The sequence below is a fragment of the Chrysochloris asiatica genome, unplaced genomic scaffold (genome assembly GCF_000296735.1).
Source record: "Chrysochloris asiatica unplaced genomic scaffold, ChrAsi1.0 scaffold00106, whole genome shotgun sequence".
NCBI classification, from domain to species: Eukaryota; Metazoa; Chordata; class Mammalia; order Afrosoricida; family Chrysochloridae; genus Chrysochloris; species Chrysochloris asiatica.
The window spans coordinates 3,343,649-3,361,841 of NW_006408624.1; the positions used below are offsets into that span (position 1 = coordinate 3,343,649).

The 18,193-nt window shown below is 49.6% G+C and overlaps 1 protein-coding gene across 1 annotated transcript in view; it reads left to right on the forward strand.

Moving 5' to 3' along the window:
• Positions 1 to 619: 619 nt before the first annotated feature.
• Positions 620 to 18,193, forward strand: part of MAP7D1 (MAP7 domain containing 1) — a 68,241-nt gene continuing 50,667 nt past the window's right edge. The window contains exons 1-16 of the mRNA XM_006867612.1: positions 620 to 968; positions 1,103 to 1,171; positions 1,756 to 1,919; positions 2,595 to 2,709; positions 4,230 to 4,340; positions 5,461 to 5,583; positions 5,680 to 5,834; positions 5,937 to 6,082; positions 6,598 to 6,929; positions 7,168 to 7,345; positions 7,434 to 7,572; positions 7,727 to 7,831; positions 8,115 to 8,168; positions 8,348 to 8,390; positions 8,478 to 8,553; positions 8,664 to 8,857. Of these exons, the coding sequence (XP_006867674.1) occupies positions 620 to 968; positions 1,103 to 1,171; positions 1,756 to 1,919; positions 2,595 to 2,709; positions 4,230 to 4,340; positions 5,461 to 5,583; positions 5,680 to 5,834; positions 5,937 to 6,082; positions 6,598 to 6,929; positions 7,168 to 7,345; positions 7,434 to 7,572; positions 7,727 to 7,831; positions 8,115 to 8,168; positions 8,348 to 8,390; positions 8,478 to 8,553; positions 8,664 to 8,857 (2,353 nt within the window). The remainder of the gene's footprint in view (positions 969 to 1,102; positions 1,172 to 1,755; positions 1,920 to 2,594; positions 2,710 to 4,229; positions 4,341 to 5,460; positions 5,584 to 5,679; positions 5,835 to 5,936; positions 6,083 to 6,597; positions 6,930 to 7,167; positions 7,346 to 7,433; positions 7,573 to 7,726; positions 7,832 to 8,114; positions 8,169 to 8,347; positions 8,391 to 8,477; positions 8,554 to 8,663; positions 8,858 to 18,193) is intronic.

Below are 18,193 nucleotides of genomic sequence, written 5' to 3' on the forward strand. Positions count from 1 at the left end.
ACAAAACAAAATGTTTATAAATTGTTAAATTAAGAGGGAAAATAAATAACAAAAAGTGCCACAAACTCTTTCTCAGTTCTTTCAATGCACCTTCCTTTCTTCCTCCCCAGGGCCTCTGCATATGTTCTTCTCTTTGCCAGAAATCCTCAGCCCTTTCCTCCTTGCTTTGCCAAATCCAGCTCATCTCCAGGTCTCAGCTTGGTTGTCACTTCTTCAGGAAGTTCCTCAAATATGTTACTGTTGTTGTGAAGTGCTGTTGAGTCGGTTCCGACCCATAGCAACCCTCTATAGGGTTTCCATGGAGCAGCTGATGAGCTTGAACCACCGACCTTGCAGTTCAAATGGCTTTTCAGTCTGGCGCATTAACCCAAGCGCCACACCAGGACTCCTCCTCAAATACAGGTTGCCTATAATTGCCTGCCTACTAGTCTATCTGCCCTGCTAGAGGGGTAGGCTTCTAAAAAGCTGGGACCATGGCTGTATTCTCACCATTTTATCACATGTAGAAGAAACTCAACAAACATACATGAATGAAGGAATAAGTCCTTTGGACAAGGGAGATCGGCAACTCACTGCACAGTCATACAGTCTGACCCTCTCTTGTATTGGTCTTCCAGATATGGCAGCCAGGATCCCTCCAGAGCCAAGACCTTCTCCAGAAGGTGACCCATTCCCACCACCACCACCACCACCAATGTCAACCCTCATTCCTGACACTCCCCCGGACACCCCTCCTGCCATGAAGAATCCTGCCAGCCCTAAGCAGCTCCCACTGGAACCAGAGTGTACCCCAGGGCAGATCGAGCGTGGGCCAGTCCCCCTGCAAGAGGAGTCCCCTCCCTCAGAAGTGAAAAGCAGGGGACCCACTCCACCAGCCACAGGCCCACGGGACGCCAGGCCTCCTCGAAGGAGCAGCCAGCCATCTCCAACAGCAGTGCCAGCCTCTGACAGCACCCCTACCAAGCAAGGTGTGTGTGCTACCCCCAGTCCTGGGCCCAACTCCATGGGTTCCTGTCCCAGCCCTGCATGACCCTGGAGGAGGTGGGGAGAGAGATGGGGTTAGGCCCTTTCACCTAAGTCTGTCTTTGTTTGCCCTGCCAAGATGTGAAGAAAGCAGGAGAGAGACACAAGCTAGCAAAGGAGCGGCGGGAAGAGCGGGCCAAGTACCTGGGTGAGTGTTTGGGAAGCAGTAATAGCTGCAGCATCTCCATCACCCTCTTCGTAATCATCATCAATACCACCAGCCTCCTACTAATAGTAGCTAGCACATCTGGAACACTCACTGTGTGCTCTGTGCTAGGGCAGCACTTGCACTAGTTCATTTTATTCCTCTCAGAGGCCTCGTGCGGTACCAGCCCCTCTTGAGGATGAGGAAACCAAGGCCTGGAGAGATGGGATCACTGGCCTGAGCCATAGTACTGAGAGAATAGCTAAGATACACACTAGAAGTCACAGCTCTCTCCAAATCACATGCCCATAATCACAATACAAACAACTTCGTCCAGCAAGTGTGGTGCCCAGCACATGGATCTTACACTAAAGACCTCATTTCTCCTTCACTTTGAGACCATGAGATCTCTGCTCCAGGAAACCCTCTTTCTAAGGCCTGAGCCTGGGTTCTGGGAGCTCTCCAACTTGATGGGGGGGCGGGGGGAAGTCTTAGAGAAGAGGAGAAAAACCTACCCAGGGTCTACTATGGAAGCCCTTTGGAGAAAACCTGTCACTCAGAACCACTACACCCTCCTTTCCTAACAGCGGCCAAGAAGGCAGTATGGCTGGAGAAGGAGGAGAAGGCCAAGGCGCTGCGAGAGAAGCAGCTTCAGGAGCGCCGGAGGCGGCTAGAGGAGCAGCGGCTTAAAGCTGAGCAGCGCCGCGCGGCCCTGGAGGAGAGACAGCGGCAGAAACTCGAGAAAAACAAGGTACGCTGATGCTGATTTCTGACTGGGTATGTGCAGATCTATGTACGTGTGTATCCACACCATCTGTATACTAGCTGAGTGTGTACACAACATCTGTATACTGGCTAAGTGTGTACACATCTGTGTCCCTGACTCTGAATTATGTATGTGTACTCATCAGTGTCTACATCATGCCCCTCTGTGTTTGCACCTATGAATCTGTTCTGTATGTGCCGGTGTGAGTATCTGTAACTGTGCAGTGTTCATACATGTGTTTGCATATGTGCCCCCAGTGTCTCTGTTTGTATGTGTGGGGAAGCATGTCTAGCCCCCCAACATGAGTAGAGCCCTGGCTTGAGCACTAGTAAGGACATGGGGCTTCAGCCTGAGGGGTGCCAGGAGGACATGACCCTGCCTGGGGTCCCAGGCTGAGGGGAGTTCTACCCCATCCTCAGAGCAACAGCTCATATAATCAGGAAATGATTTAAGAACACTAATAAACTCCCTAAAACAAATTTGAAGGGGTCTATTGCAAATCATAGGGTTTGGTAACCTTGGTTACCTATGGTGAGTCAGGAAAAGCTTTTGGTGATGGGGTTGGGGGCTGTGCATATCACAAGAGGGAAAGGGGCTTTTCTTCCAGATCTGATGAGTGATTCCAAGCCCAGACCTTTCCTCTCTTTTCACTTCTCCCAGGAGCGCTATGAAGCCGCTATCCAGCGGTCAGTGAAGAAGACGTGGGCTGAGATCCGGCAGCAGCGCTGGTCCTGGGCAGGGGCCCTGCACCACAGTTCCCCGGGACATAAGACCAGTGAGTGGGCACAGGGGCTTGTGGGTCGGTGGGCAAGGCTGGGGTTTGGGGAGTGGGGAAGAGAGCAGCTTCAGTACAAGAAGCTAGGGGCTCTCTGCAGCTGGTGTGCCTTGCTTCTGGAATGGTCTGTACAGCAAATTGTCCCTCCCTGAGGACTTCTACTAGCTCGTCAGACAATGCATTCTCTTCATTTTGGTTTGCTTTTCAAATCTCATGTCATTTTTGGATTAGCCCTCTTTGATCTTGTCAATTATTATTAGTTGACAATACATAAAAGAAGGCAGTACTGCTCTGGAGGCCCTTATGCCTGTATCTTGGAGGGTAGATTTCTGTCTCTCAGTTTCTTTACATAGGGCTTTCATGGATTTTGGTCTGATTCTTAACTGGCATGTATGTACCACTGTGTTTGGATCTAGCTGGGTATTTCTAGCTGGTGTCTTTTGGTGTATGTGCTTGTGAACTTGTGCATTGTGTGTCTTAGTATGTGTCTGCCTTGATGTGTTTGTGACCTTCTGTATCTCAGCGAGGGCTCCCAAGTCAGACAGAATTGGGTTAGGGTCCCGGCTCTAACCCTTGCTATGTGATCTTGGGTAAGTCATTTAACTCAACACTTTACTTTCATCATTTATAAATTGGGAATTACCTGCCTCTAAGGAGCACTGGTAGCACAAATGGGAGACACTTAGCTGCTAAACAAAAGGTTGGTGGTTCAAACACACCTATTCTTAAAAAGATCTAGAAATCTGCTTCCATAAAGATTACAGCCAAGAAAACGCTATAGTGCAGTTCTATTCTGTCACATGGGTTTGCTATGAGTCAAATCAACTTAATAACAACTGAGGTTGTCTGTAGGGGTTTGGGAGAATCAAATGAGGTAATGAGTATGTGGCCCAGGATAGTGTCTGCCACATGGTAAGCTCCCAACAAATGGTAGCTCTTTACCAATGTAATAATTAGGTAGCTTTGATGTGTTTGTGTGTCTCTATCTGTGCATGTCTGCACACATGTGTGCATGCATACGTATCTATCACTGGCTATGCTTGTGTCTGCATGTATTTCTCTTTGTGTATCAGTATGAGTATCTGTATTTGTGACTCTGACTGTGTGGGTACTTCTGTTCAGGACCGGCTCTGCATTTGTCTGAGGATGTGGGTGTTGTATCCATAGCGCCTTGGCTGGACAGTGTCAGCAAGTGCCAGTGCTGGGCAGCTGGGGGTGGAGAGATTGCAGCACCCAGCCCTAGGGAATGGCTTCCTCTGGCCAGGAAGGCTGTAGTTTCTCTAGTTTTACTCTTATCACCCTCTGTTCCTTCTCCGTCGGCTCCCCCAACCCAGGCTGTCACCTATCCCCACCCCACCCCACCCTACCCCTTCCAGGGCCAGGTATGCCCCTCCTTCCCATCCTAGCCTGCCCACTCCTCCCCCTCCCACCCTGCCCTCGGAGCATCCTGCATGGAAGGCCTCAGTGCCCCCCTGGCTCCTCTCTGGCCCGGCCCTAATGCCGTGTCTTTTCCCCTCCAGGTGGGAGCAGGTGCTCCGTGTCGGCAGTAAACCTGCCCAAACACGTGGACTCTATAATCAACAAGCGGCTCTCAAAGTCCTCAGCCACGCTCTGGAACTCCCCCAGTAGAAGTAAGAGAAGGCCCAGCTCTTCCCCGTTAGAGCCCCTTGTGTAGTCCCCACCAAGCGTCCACCAGAGCTTAGCAAGAACCACAAGTCACCAGAGCCCTGATATACTGCAGGTCTCTACTCCCATTCTACCCTACTCAGGGCTCTGTGCCCCTCGGGGGAGCCGGCATTTGGGTCTGGATCCTGAGGACAGAGCTGTGCCCTGCAAAGAAGAGAGATAAAGGGCAATGCCCCAGCAAACAGAGAACCTGGCAAGGGGCCTCAGAGCAAGCCTGGGGGTGGAGGCTGGGGGTGGGACCAGGCAGACAGCTTCATCCGTAACCACCAGCAGATGGCTTTGCTTCCCGTATGGGGCTGTGTATGTGTGGGTCCTGTGTTGTGGCTCCACCCTAAAGGGTCCTTTCTACCTCCAGAGCCCAGCCATGGTCTTGGCTGGCTCCAGAGTTGTGACCTTCCAGTGTGGCATAGCCCCTGTCCTCCCACCATGCCCTGGTGCTCACATGTAAAGGAGCCATGGTAGGAGTTATTTATAAGCTCCTCTAGCTTTTATTTGGTTGTTCCGTTGCCTAGCAACGAAATCAGCTGCTGCACCAACCCCACCTGATTTAGGCTTAAAAATAACCCAGCAGCTGAGAGGACAGAGCAGGGTGGCCAGGGACAGGCAGGCCCTCTAGATGTCTTTCTCTGGCACAGGACTTTTCTAAGAGCTGGGTCCCTCCTGAATCAGAACACAGGGACCCTCACTGTCCCAAATCCATGGGGGCATGCCTCCTCCAGGCTGGTCCTCTGAGAGCAAGAGGGGCAAGGCCCTATAGTGAAACTTGAGTCTTCCATCACTATGCGGTGGTTCCTCCCTATACCCACAATTGGAGCCCTTTTACCTGGGGAGAGTGGTAGGATGGTGTCCTGGCAAGTGTCTTGTCTTGGTCTGCAGTGGAGGTCCAGGCCCCAGAGGCCCCAGTGTGGACAAATATGGCCCCCGCGTAAGTTGGGGGAGCAGCCTCCATCCGGGTGAGAGCCTTGGGACCTGGCATGGCAAATGTACCTAGCCAGCTTCTTATGCTTCTGCCTGCCTCCTGCTACGCCTGAAGTGACCAGATTCCCTACAACGTTCTCCCCCCAGATCGGAGCCTACAGCTGAGCCCATGGGAGAGCAGCATTGTGGACCGTCTGATGACGCCCACCCTCTCCTTCCTGGCAAGGAGTCGCAGTGCAGTCACACTGCCTCGCAATGGCCGGGACCAGGGTAGGGGCAGCGGCCCTGGGAGACCACCCGCGAGGGGCGGGGCAAGGGCCAGCCTTGCACCGGGGCCGCACCCCGATCGCACTCATCCCTCCGCAGCCGTGCCTGTGTGCCCACGCTCGGCCTCTGCCAGCCCCCTGACGTCTTGCAGCGCCCCCCGGAACGTGCACCGCTGCGCCCCCGCTGGGGAGCGCCGCAAGCCCAGCACAGTGGGCAGCCCTGCCCCGGCCCGCCGTCGGCCCGAGGCCTCGCCGGTGAGTGGTTGCCGGAGCATCTGCTCAAGGTGGGGGACTGGAAACACAGTCGCCGCTGACCACTGCTCCCTGTCACATCTTCCTGTTGCCCCACCGTGGCAGGTGCAGAAAAAGGAGAAGAAGGACAAGGAGAGGGAAAACGAAAAGGAGAAGAGCGCCCTCGCCCGGGAGCGCAGCCTCAAGAAGCGCCAGTCACTGCCCGCCTCGCTGCGGCCAAGGCCTTCGGTGGGCCCCACCTCTGAGCTCAGGTGGGCACGCCAGGGTGGGACCTGAGGTGGGGGCGGGGCTCTATAGACCCCAGGCCGAACATTCATATTCTCACAAGTTATTTGTTGGGCACCCACCTCTAGAAGGGCAATTCTTTGAGGGAAAAGTTGGCATAATTTTTAGTGTCTTGATCACAAAAGTACCCCAGCACCAAGAACAGTGATTGGCACCTGATAAGCCTTCGATAAATATCTGCGGAATGAATGAGTAGACCTGCCAGGACTGTTCTGGGTGCTGGGGACACGTTGGTGAGCTAAACCAAACCTAGTTCTTGCTGTTATTAAAATTACTGACTACTAGAAAGACAGACATGAGAAGAACCTCACAAAAGAATAATTATAAACTGAACTATATGGTTCTGTGAGGGCATCGGGGTGTGGGTTGTTGACCTAGTGTGGGGAGCAGCTCTTCCCTGAGGAAGTGACATATTTAGGGAGGGTGAGTTGAGGGGAGCTCTCTGGCATCCTTAAAGCCTCACCCTTCCTTTTAATCTCAGTCCCAAATCCAAGGCCCACCCAGCATCTCCATCCACCTCCTGGCACAGGCCTGCCTCTCCCTGCCCCAGCTCCAGCCCTGGGCCAGGCCACGCTCTGTCCCCAAAGCCACCATCCCCCCGAGGCATCACTGCATCACCCAAAGGGCGCATTCGGAGGAAGGATGAATCAAAGGACAGTCCCAGTGCAGCAGGGCCTGAGGACAAGAACCAGAACAAGGGCAGGGCCAGTGACGAGGAGCCAGCAGGCCCAGCTTCACCAGCACCCTCGCCTGTGCCCTCACCGGTCCCAGCCCAGCCCCAGAAGGAGCAGCCCACAGTGGAGAGCCCCGCAGGTAGGCGTGAATCCAGGGGACATCGAGGTAGGCAGGAGTAATCGGGGACTGCCTGTTGACAGATGGGAAGAGGAGGCTTCTGCCTTCTGTGGGTCCTGGCCCAAAACACAGGCCAGAGGTGAGAACCTCACCACTCTCTCTCTGTTGATGGCAGCAGTTGGGTGGTGGGTGACCTGCAGGGGTGGTGGAGGTCCCTATGCTGGTATGTGCTGACTCCTGGTCCTGGAACCCACTCCAGGAACTGCTGTTCTCATCTCACCTCCAGCCCCTGCTCCCCCGGTGACCCCTAGCAAACCCATAGCCGGAACCACAGACCGGGAGGAGGCCACTCGGCTCCTGGCTGAGAAGCGGCGCCAGGCCCGGGAACAGCGGGAACGCGAGGAGCAAGAGCGGAAGCTGCAGGCAGAACGGGACAAGTGAGTGTGTCCCTGGGGGCTGAAGGGAGCCTTACGGGAGCTGGAGAAGAAACTCACAACCGAGCCCCGAGTTTCTTCTGTCCCTCAGGCGAATGAGAGAGGAGCAGTTAGCGCAGGAGGCCAAGGCCCGGGCTGAGCGGGAGGCCGAGGCCCAGAGGCGGGAGGAGCAGGAAGCCCGGGAGAAGACACAGGCTGAGCAGGAGGAGCAGGAACGTCTGCAGAAGCAGGTGCCACTCACCAGTGGGCGGATGCGGGCTGGTGGGCGGATGGGTGGGCGGCAGTACCCATTGGGCACAATCATCTCCTGGTAGCGGGGCTGGGAGGTGGCCTCGAAAGAAGGCTGGAGACCAGTTAACCGAAGCTCACGCAAGTTTTTGGCAGAAAGAGGAGGCTGAAGCTCGATCCCGGGAAGAAGCAGAGCGGCAGCGACTGGAGCGGGAAAAGCACTTCAGGCGGGAGGAGCAGGAACGGAAAGAGCGCAGAAAGGTACCCATAGGGTAGGGGCTGGCGTGAGTGGGCGGAGTCCACTCCTGAGCCAAGTGTGGTTTGCAATTAATGGATTTTGTGGGGCACCTTGACATGAAGCCGGTAAAAGGAGGAGGAACTGGGGTAGGTTCTGGTTCCTGGCCTTGGAAAGGTTGGATTGAACCTTGAAGGCATGAGACGTGAATGAGGTGGGGGGGGGGGGGTCGGCGGGTGACGCAGTAGGAGCCGTGGGAGAGTTAAGGCAGGGCTTGAGCCTAATTTGGTTTGTGTGGGCTTCTGACAGCGCCTGGAGGAGATCATGAAGAGGACTCGGAAGTCTGAAGCTGCTGAAACCAAGGTTAGGATTCCCCAAAGGGGCAGCGTTGGGAGGAAAGGAGATTGGAAAAAGGCATCCAGTTCAAAGGATGGAGGCTACAGGGTCAGCTGTTCAGGGTCTGGGTTGAGGGAGAGAAGAATGAAGTGCCTCCGTTGATGGTGCAGATAACTTTTAAGTCTGACTGTTCTTCTTCAAAGCAGAAGCAGGATGACAAGGAAACAAAAGTCAACGATTCCAACCCAGGTAAAAACCCCCCTTCCCTCATCAGCATCCCCAAACCTCATCTCTATCACCAGCGTCTAACGGATGGGCATTCCTTCCCTGCCACAGACCCTGTGAAAGCCGTGGAGGCTCGCCCCTCAGCACTGCAGAAAGAAGAGCTGGCCACCCAGGAGATTCAGTGGAGGTAACAGTTTCTAGTTCCAGGAATACCAGGAGGGCAGAGCAGGTGGGAGCTGGGGGTGGCATGGGCATTACTGGGATGTGAGGTACTGAGTGTTGGCACCCCATCCACAGCCTGCCAAACAAGGAGTCGCCAGGGTCCCTGGTGAATGGTCTGCAGCCTCTCCCATCACATCAGGAGAATGGCTTCTCTCCCAAGGGGCCCCCAGGGGACAAGAGTCTAGGCCGAACGCCAGAGACACTGCTGCCCTTCGCAGAGGCAGAAGCTTTCCTCAAGAAAGCTGTGGTGCAGGCTCCACAGGTCACAGGTAGGGACCCCTGACTCCCTCCCCAGCAGCCCTCCCTGTCCTTCCTAGACTTGCCTTCTTCTTTTCTTTCCCAGAGACACCCCCCACAATCCACTCTAAGACCCCCAGCCAGTAGTTTGTCCTGACTGCGTCCTCTCCCTCTTTTCCCCCCAGAAGTCCTTTAAGGAGTTACATTGGACCCTGAGCAGCTCTGATGGCTCCTCTGCATTGTCCCCAAGGATGTCCGGAGGAGAAAGAGACACAACAAAGCCGGAAATGGCCTGGGCCCTTGGGGGTGGGTCCTCTGTTGTTTTTAATCTGCACCTTATAGACTGATGTCTCTTTGGCCAGAGCTGAACCCTGCCCCCCAGTGCACATGTGTGCTTACACGCACGGACACCCTCCCCCATACACACACATACACTCACAGCCTCTTCTGGCCTCCTCCTCTGGGGAAGGGCCGCCTGTAGTATTTTGCCTTGGTTTGGTGGGGTACAGTGGATGTGAATACTGTAAATAGCTTGTGCTCAGACTCCTTCATGGAGGGACGGGTGCAGGAGGCAGACCCTCCCCCAAGGCTCCCTGGGGAGATCTTCCTCTCTCTATTTAACTGTAACTGAGAGGGAACCCAGGTCTGGAAATGGGGGTCACCTTGGGCCACAGGATACTGGTTGCTTTAGGGGCACCCATGCCCCCTGCCCTTGCCTGGAATCAGTGTTATTGCATCTGATCAAACTTCTCCAGAAATAAAGTGAGAGTAATTCTGCCAGTCCTGTCTTTCCTTGGGGCTGGCGGTAAGGGTGGGCACAGGTGACCTTATGTATGGTCTTCCAGTTTAATTATGAACCCACTCATATAATAAATACCATTGCATATCCTGTACCAGGTAGTGGGCTATGCTCAGGGAGGCTGTGCAAAGAAAAGCTATAACCTCTGTTGTCATGAGTATGATGGACCCTGTGGGTTGCCTGCACAACGTCCATTCCATCTCCCCATCCTCCTCCTAAACAACCTTGATTTTGTTCAACTGGCTATGATCCACTGTGTTCAATGGAGGTGGGTTCCAGCCAAAACAATGGCCTCAAACCCTTCATTCATGGCTGGTTTAGACATGGGTAAATGACAAGATGTCAACCAACAGACAAGAAGAGAAAGAACCTCTTGGGGGCTTCTAGGAAAGGCTTCTTCACTTTAGAAAAGAAACACAATGTGGCAGCAGCATCTGTAAGCTGATCCCCAGTGACCCCTGCCTCCTGGCATTCATACTCTCATGTACTTCCTTCCCATGTTGCATCAGGGTTGGGCTAAGTGAAGCGATCAGTAGAATACAGCAGAAGTATGTGTGTGGGGGGTGTCCTTTCCAGGATTAGGTTATGAAAGACACCACATCCACTCTGCCTCAGTTGCTCTCTCATGCTTGGATCACTTACTCCGGATGAAGACAGCTGCTATGTTGTAAGCAACCTATGGAGAGGCTCTCGTATCGAAGAACTAAAGCCTCCTGCCAATAAGCTTACGTGAATAAGCTTGAAAGCAGACCCTCCAGCCCCAGTTAAACCTTCAAATGACTGCAGCCCTGGCCAACAACGTGACCGCAGCCTCAGGAGAGACCCTGAGCCAGAACCAACCAGCTAAGCTGCTCCTGGATTTATAATCCTCTGAAACTGTGAAATAATAAATGTTTGAAACTGCTAAATTTGTTTCGTAGCAGTAATTTGTTACACAGCAATAGTTAAGTAATATACATGGAAAAAACCCTGCTCAGATAAACTTCTGATGTGATGCCTAGAATTGCTCTTCCATCGTACAAAACCGATGTCAAGAATGGCAGAGCAGAGATGAGGAAGAATCTGGGTCTTTGAGAACATCCCTGAGCTGCTGAATCAAGCAACCCTAAAACCAGCCCTACCTCTTGAATTGTATTATTTGAAATAATAATTTGCGTTGTTGTTAAAACCACTGTGAGTTGGACTTCACGTTCTCTGTGGCCAAAACCATTCTAAGTCATACAAGGACTTCTATCCAACTTGTGAGATACAATGAAAGAATGAACTGGATGAAAAGATCAACTCAGAGAAAGTGATGTCCCTAAAAAGACAACATTTAAGCTTGACTTGGAGGCTGAGGAGCCAGCCATGGGAAAAAGCAGATGAGTTGCATGTGCAGGAGTCAACAGAAGAGGAGTGGGGACCAGCTTGTTGTTAAGTGCCATCAAGTCGATAGTGACCCTGTATAGGGTTTCCAAGGAGCAGCTGGTGAGCTTGAACCACTGACCTTGCAGTTCAAACTGACTTTGCAGTCTGATGTATTAGCCCACAGTGCCACACCAGGACTTTGTTATGGGTGTATCACAAATAGCAGAAGGCGTTAGATGAGTTGGAGAGGTGGTGAAAGGAAAAAATAAGTGACCTTCAAGTTTTGACTCCTGGCAATCCCATGTATGCTCCATAAAGTTTTCAATGGCTGGTTTCTCAGAAGTAGATCACCAGGCTTTTCTTCTGAGTCACCTCTGGGTAGATTCAAACTACCAACCTATCCATTAGCAGCCAAGCGCATTAAACTTTTGGACTGCCCAAGGAGTCCTGGTGTGGTGCTGTGAGTTAATGCGCTGGACAAAACTGACTCCAGGACACTTAACAACAACAACTACCCAAGGGGAGAGAACGGGTTGTTGTTATGTGCCGTGGAGTCAGTTCCGACTCATAGTGACCCTGTACAGGGTTTCCAAGGCTGTAAATCTTTACAGGAACAGAAAGCCTCATCTTTCTCTTGTGGAACAGAAAACTGCTGACCTTGTGGTTCGTAGCCCAATTCGTAACCACTATGCTACCAGAGCTCCTTCGAGAATGGGTAGAGGCTGGATAATAAGTGTGTTGAGAGTGGAGTGGAGAAGGAACTAAGCTTCTGGACCATCTCCTACAGCCTCCAGCTCACATTCACACTGAGAGGGAAGAACCACTTGGCCTCTGTCCCTCCTACTCAGCTCCTTTTCCCTTCCTGTGTGCCTCTTTGTCTATCTGCTCTTTTTATAGCTCAGAAGCAATTAGATTTAGAACCCATCCGATTCAGATGGATCTAACTAACATAACAAACACAGTTGTATCTAGTGTGTGTTATTGTTAAGTGCCTTGGAGTCTGGAGTCTGTTTCAACTCGTAGTTGACCCTGTATAGGGTTTCTGAGGAGTAGCTGGTGGGTTTGAACCACCAACCTTTCAGTTAGCAGTCCAGTGCTTATCCTGCAGTGCCACATCAGGACTCCATCGACAGGTAAAGAGGTTAAGATTCCAATACATGTATGGAGTTGGGAGGAAGCAATTCAATCTATACTAATGATAGAGAAGCACCAGGCAGGAGAAAAAGCACATGCAAAGGCCCTGCATGGGAAGGGAGTATGTTCAAGGATATAGAGGACTAAGGCCTATGACAGTGGTTGTGTTTTTGCTCACCACTGAATCCCCAATGCCTGGTCCATAAGAGGCACTCAACCAAAATTTGTTAAATTAAAGACATGGGAGAGGTGAGCCAGACCATGCAAGACCTTGTAAGGCTGTGGTCAGCAACTTGGGTTTTATTCTAAGAGCCATGGGAAGCCACTGAAGACTATTAAGCAGAGGACAGAAAGGATGATGTAATCAAACTGGTGTTTTTTCATATCACTCTGGCTGTTGGATGGGAACTGATTGGTAGGGGACTTGATTATAAATGGAAAGATAAGTTAAAAGTGACTACTAGGGACCCTGTGAGATACGATGGAGTCTTAGACTTGGGTGAATAGAAAGGGAAAGAAGTATATAAAATAAACTTGCTTATTCCTTCAAATAACATGTATTGAGCACCTACTATGTGCCAGATAGTATGGGTGCTGGAGATGTTCAAGTGAGCAAACAGTCTAGTGGAGAAAACAGGCATTCAGTAAATAATATTACAAACAAATATATAACTACATATATAGCAAATGAATATAGACTTGTGGTGCTAGGAAAGTAAATAATAAGAAATATGTGCACAGGGAGGTCAGAGAAGGTGAATCTGAGAGAGATGATGAGCTGAGATCTTCAGTAGGAGTTATCAAGGCGGGGGAGTGAGAGTCCAGGCACGTGCAATGGCCCTGTGACAAGGAGAGCCAGTGTAGCTGGAACACAGAGCAAGGAACAACAGTGCCAGAGGTAGAAAGCACTAGACCACACAGAATCTGCTGGGCTATGCTAAGGGTTTGGTCTTTATTGCAAGAGCATCGAGAAGCTATTGAAAGGTTTCAGCAGATGTTGATGTGATTAGATTGGCAGTTTTAAGAGATGATCAGTATTACAACATGGAGACTGGATAGTGTGTGTATGTGGGGTAGCAGAAAGTCCAGACAGGAGCATCAATCCAGGCAAGAGATAATGGGCACTTAGGAGTCCTGGTGTGGCGCTGTGGGTTAATGCGCCAGACTGTAAAGCTGTTTGAACTGCAAGGTTGGCTGTTCAAGCTCCCCAACTGCTCCTCGGAAACCCTATACAGGGTTGCTATGGGTTGGAATTGACTCGACCAGCACGTAACAACAAGTCCCATTGAGAAGTGTCCAGTCACTTCCAATTCATAGCAACCCTATATGTATAGCACGGATTCATAGCAACCCTATATGTATAGCAGGGGTTGTTGTTAAGTTCTGTCCAGTCCATTCCAACTCATTATGACCCAATATAGGGTTTCTGAGGAGCAACTGGTAAATCTGAACCACCAACCTTGTGATTCAAACCATCTTTGTGGTCCTGTGCTTATCCTACAGTGCCACACCAAGACTCCATAGCAGGGGTGGTTCACCTTTTTTCTTCCAAAATGTGTGCTATCATTTGTGGGTCATACAAAATTATCAACTTAAAAATTAGCCTGTGATGTTTGGTCATTTGATTAACTCACTCTTAATGTGATGGCTAAGGAGCTCTGGTATGTAGTGGCTACAAATCGAGCTGCGAACTGCAAGGTCAGCAGTTCAAAACTACCAGCTGTTCCACAGGAGACAGATGAGGCTTTCTGCTCCCGTAAAGATTTACAGCCTCAGAAACCCTGTACAAGGTCGCTATGAGTTGGAACTGACTCCATGGCACATAACCACCACCACCAATGTGATGGCTGGAGTCCTGGTATGGCGCCGCAGGATAATGCACTTTGATCAGTGGTTCAAACTCATCAGCCGCTCTGAAGAAACCCTTTGCAAGGTCACTATGGTTCAGAATCAACTAGATGGCATTTAACAACACGATGTGATGGCTGAAAATGCTTTTGCCTTGGCAGAGCCAGACCATATGATTTTGCGCAGGGGGGCCAGACGTTCCGCACTCCTGCTGTATAGGGTTTCCAAGGAGCAGCTGGTGGATTTGAACTTCCAACCTTGCAGTTAACAGTCCAGTGCTTGCACTACAGCCAAGACCAGGGCTCCTTTGAGAGATGGATAGAGAAGGTAAGAGGAAGGATTAGACCTAGGAAATGAGATAGAAAGAAATGTCAAGGATGACGCCAAACTATTGAGCCGAACAACTGGAGGGATACTGTTGTCATTTGCTGAGATAGGGAACTGCTTCAGAAGAGGGTCAGGCTTGGGTGGACAGGTCATGAGTTTGGAACACATCTTCTCATACAGGTCTGATCACATAGCCTGGGGGTGGGGTGGAGGGAGGAGCCAGGAGGGCAAGATGGAAGAGTCAGAGGAAGTTCTAGCCCAGGAGCAGTGCTCAGAAGCCTGGAGCACAGTACCCCAGGCACAACAGGGTTCTTCCCGGAAGTCCCTAGGCCAGGCTTTGGGAGAACTGGCCCAGAATGCTGGGAGATTGGCCTCCAGGTCTGATTTCCTGGTTTCCCTGCTCGAGACTTAGGAATGTCCGGTTTGTTACAGACCTTGTGTAAGTCAGAGGAGGATGGAGGCGGAGGCAAGGTCCTCCCCTCTGGAGAGCCCTCCCTTTCCCCAGCTGTGCCCTTTTCCCCAGACAGCCAGATAAATCAGGGCCAGAAGGCAACAAATGATCTTCCACCCTCTCCCCCTCAATCCCAGACAACTCTGAACTCTGGTTCTCTTAAATTCTTCACGCACTCTTTCTTTACCAGGACTCCCTGGCTTCACTGGTTTGTGTGTTCCTCCAGTGCACAATCATTCCAACCCTCTGTTGTTAAGTGCCATCGAGTCGGTTCCGACCCATAGCGACCCTGTACAGGGTTTCCGAGGCTACAAATCTTTGTTGTTGTTGTTGTTGTTGTTAAGTGCCGTCGAGTCGGTTCCGACCCATAGCGACCCTGTACAGGGTTTCCGAGGCTACAAATCTTTACGGGAGTAGAAAGCCTCATCTTTCTCCCGCGGAGTGGCTGGTAGTTTCGAACCGCTGACCTTAAGGTTCGCAGCCCAATTCGTAACCACTACGCTACCAGAGCTCCAACCCTTTAGTGGAAGACCAATATTATTTAAACAGGCATCTGGCTCCCCCGTGTGGTTAAGTGTGCACATTGGCAAGATTCGTGAAGTCGAAGTTGCCTAGGCAGCAAGTGAGAACCAGATGCTGGGACCCTGGCAGGATTCCTGGCCAACAAGGTCCAGAAATGTGTGCTCTTGTCCATGATTGGCCAATGACTTGTTCTACAGCTATAGACAATTCCCTTGACCTCTGTGAGCTTCAATATCCTCACTTGAAAATTGGGACTAGCAATCTGAATGAGGCATAAATTGAGCTACCACATAAGAATAAAAGAGTTTTATTTGTTGCAAGCTTCCCACTTCACCCCATCACGTTCAAGGGCCATGACATCCTAGGGCCCTAGGGCAGCTTAACAGCTTCTCCTGTGCAGTGCCTATCCTTCCCTCAAACAGCTCCAATTTGAGACACTCATATTAAATACACCCTGACGTGGCCAAAACATTGTTAAATAGAACCAAGTCCTTACCTTCCAAGGACTTAGTCTATAAACGAAAAAAACCACATGATTATAACATAATGACAGAGATCAGTGATAGAACTAGACACATGGGAAGATAAAGGAGAAATGCTCAGTCCAAATTCAAGGTTGGGGAGAAGAATGTGAAGGAATCTTCCTGCAGGAGTGCCTAAAAAGTGTTAAATGACAGTTCTCAACTCACGGTGACACCATGCTCAAAGAAATGCTGCCTGGCCCCACACCATCCCAGGGGCACTTAAGGATTGGACAGTTATGATCCATAAGGTTTTTATGGGCTGATCTTCAGAAGTAGGTCCTCAGAACTTTCTTCCTGGGCCACCTTAATCTGAAAGCTTCACTGAAACCTGTTTAGTATCATAGCAACTTGGCAACCTCCACTGACAAAAGGATGAGGACTGTGTACTGGCCAGAAATGGAATCCTGGTCTCCAGCATGGAAGAGGGGGTTTTGAACTTGAATGCCTCTAGCCAGGAGTGTGTGCTCATCCAAAAGAGGCAGCTCTGCTCATTCAGTTCTGGTCCATAGTAGTCAAATTGGAATCCAAGCCCAGTATTTCCGGATGATGGTAGGGTTCTGGTCCAGATGTGGTCCTTGGGATGCATATTGTCTACAGAGATTTTAGGAACCATTAAACACACACACCTAACTAAAAATCAGACTGCTTTTTATCATGACTATGCACCAACAATTTTAAACAACACCATTAAAAAATACTTTGTCCTGAAAAAAAAATGTGGAGGTCTAAGTTAGTCCAGATGTGGTGCTGCAAGTTAATACGCTGGACTGCAAAGTCAGTTTGGACTGCAAGTTTGGAGGTTCAAGCTCACTAGCTGTTCCTCAGAAACCCTATGCAGGGTCGTTGTGAGTTTGAACCTATGTGAAGGCACTTAACAATAACAAGTTCTAAGCAGCTGCTCTAATTACTATTGAATTTTGACAATAAATATGCAAGGTCCAAGTTAGCAAATATTTATTACTTGCCTTGTAATAAACATTGTGGTCTACATGAAAGTTAACCAGAAATTCCACTTATATATACACTTAGTTTCTTGACTCAGCTACACACCTTCATTTTGAAAGTAATTTCTTAATATTTTGGAATCATTTGAACTTGCTTAATGGAATCGCTCAGTGGAGAAAAGAGCTAAAACAACTGGAGGTTTCAGTCCTCTCAAAGGCATCTCAGGAGAAAGATCTCGTAATCTATTTCTAAAAAATCAGTCATTGAAAAACTTAAGAAGCACATTCTACCAGGATACACATGGGGTCACCGTGATCTGGAAATTGGTCTTATGGCAACTGATACTGCATTCAAAAATAGTGTCAACCTTTTGACACTATTTATTCCTGAGTTTAAACAGTTGTTTCAGAATAAACAATGGTAACACAGTGACCACAAGATGAAGAGACAGAACTTGGGTTACTTCAATTTTTATCATTCTAAGTAACCACTTCAATATCTTAGGCATTAGTGAGCTGAAATGGACTGGTGTTGGTCATTTTGAATCTGACAAACACATGGTTTACTATGCTGGGAATGACATATTGAAGAGGAATTGTGTTGCACTCATTGTCAAAAAGAACGTATCCAGATCAATCATGAAGTACAATGCTGTCTGTGATAGAATGATATCCATGCACCTACAGGGAAGACCAGTTAATACCACTATTATTCAAATTTATGCACCAACCACTAAAGCCAGTGAGGACGAAATAGAAGAATTCTACCAACTTCTTCAATTTGAAATTGATCAAGATGTATTTATCATTACTGGTAATTGGAATGCAAAGGTTGGGAACAAAGAGAAAGGATCAGTAGTTGGAAAGTATGGCCTTGGTGATACAAATGATGCTGGAGATCGCATGATAGAATTCTACAAAGTCAATGATTTGTTCATTTCAAATACCTTCTTTAGACAGCATAAGAGACGACTATATACATGGACCTCACCAGATGGAATACACAGAAATCAAACTGACTACATCTTTGGAAAAATATGATAGAAAAGCTCTATATGATCAGTCAAAACAAGGCCAGGGGCAGATTGTGAAACAGACCATCAACTGCTCATATGCAAATTCAAACTGAAGCTGAAGAAAATGAAAACAAATCTACGAGAGACAGCATATGACTTTGAATATATCCCACGTGAGTTTAGAACTCATCTGAAGAACAGATTTGATACATCAGACACTAAAGACCAAAGACCAGATGAGTTGTGGGATGACATGAAGAACATCATGAACATCATACGTGAAGAGAGCAAAAAGTCATTAAGAAGACAAGAAAGAAGGAAAAAATCAAAATGGATGTCAGAAGAGACACTGAAACTTGCTCTCCAGCGTAGAGATGCTAGAGCAAATGGGAGAAATGAGGAGGTACAAGAGCTGAACAGAAAATTTCAAAGGTCAGCTCGAGAAGACAAAGTAAA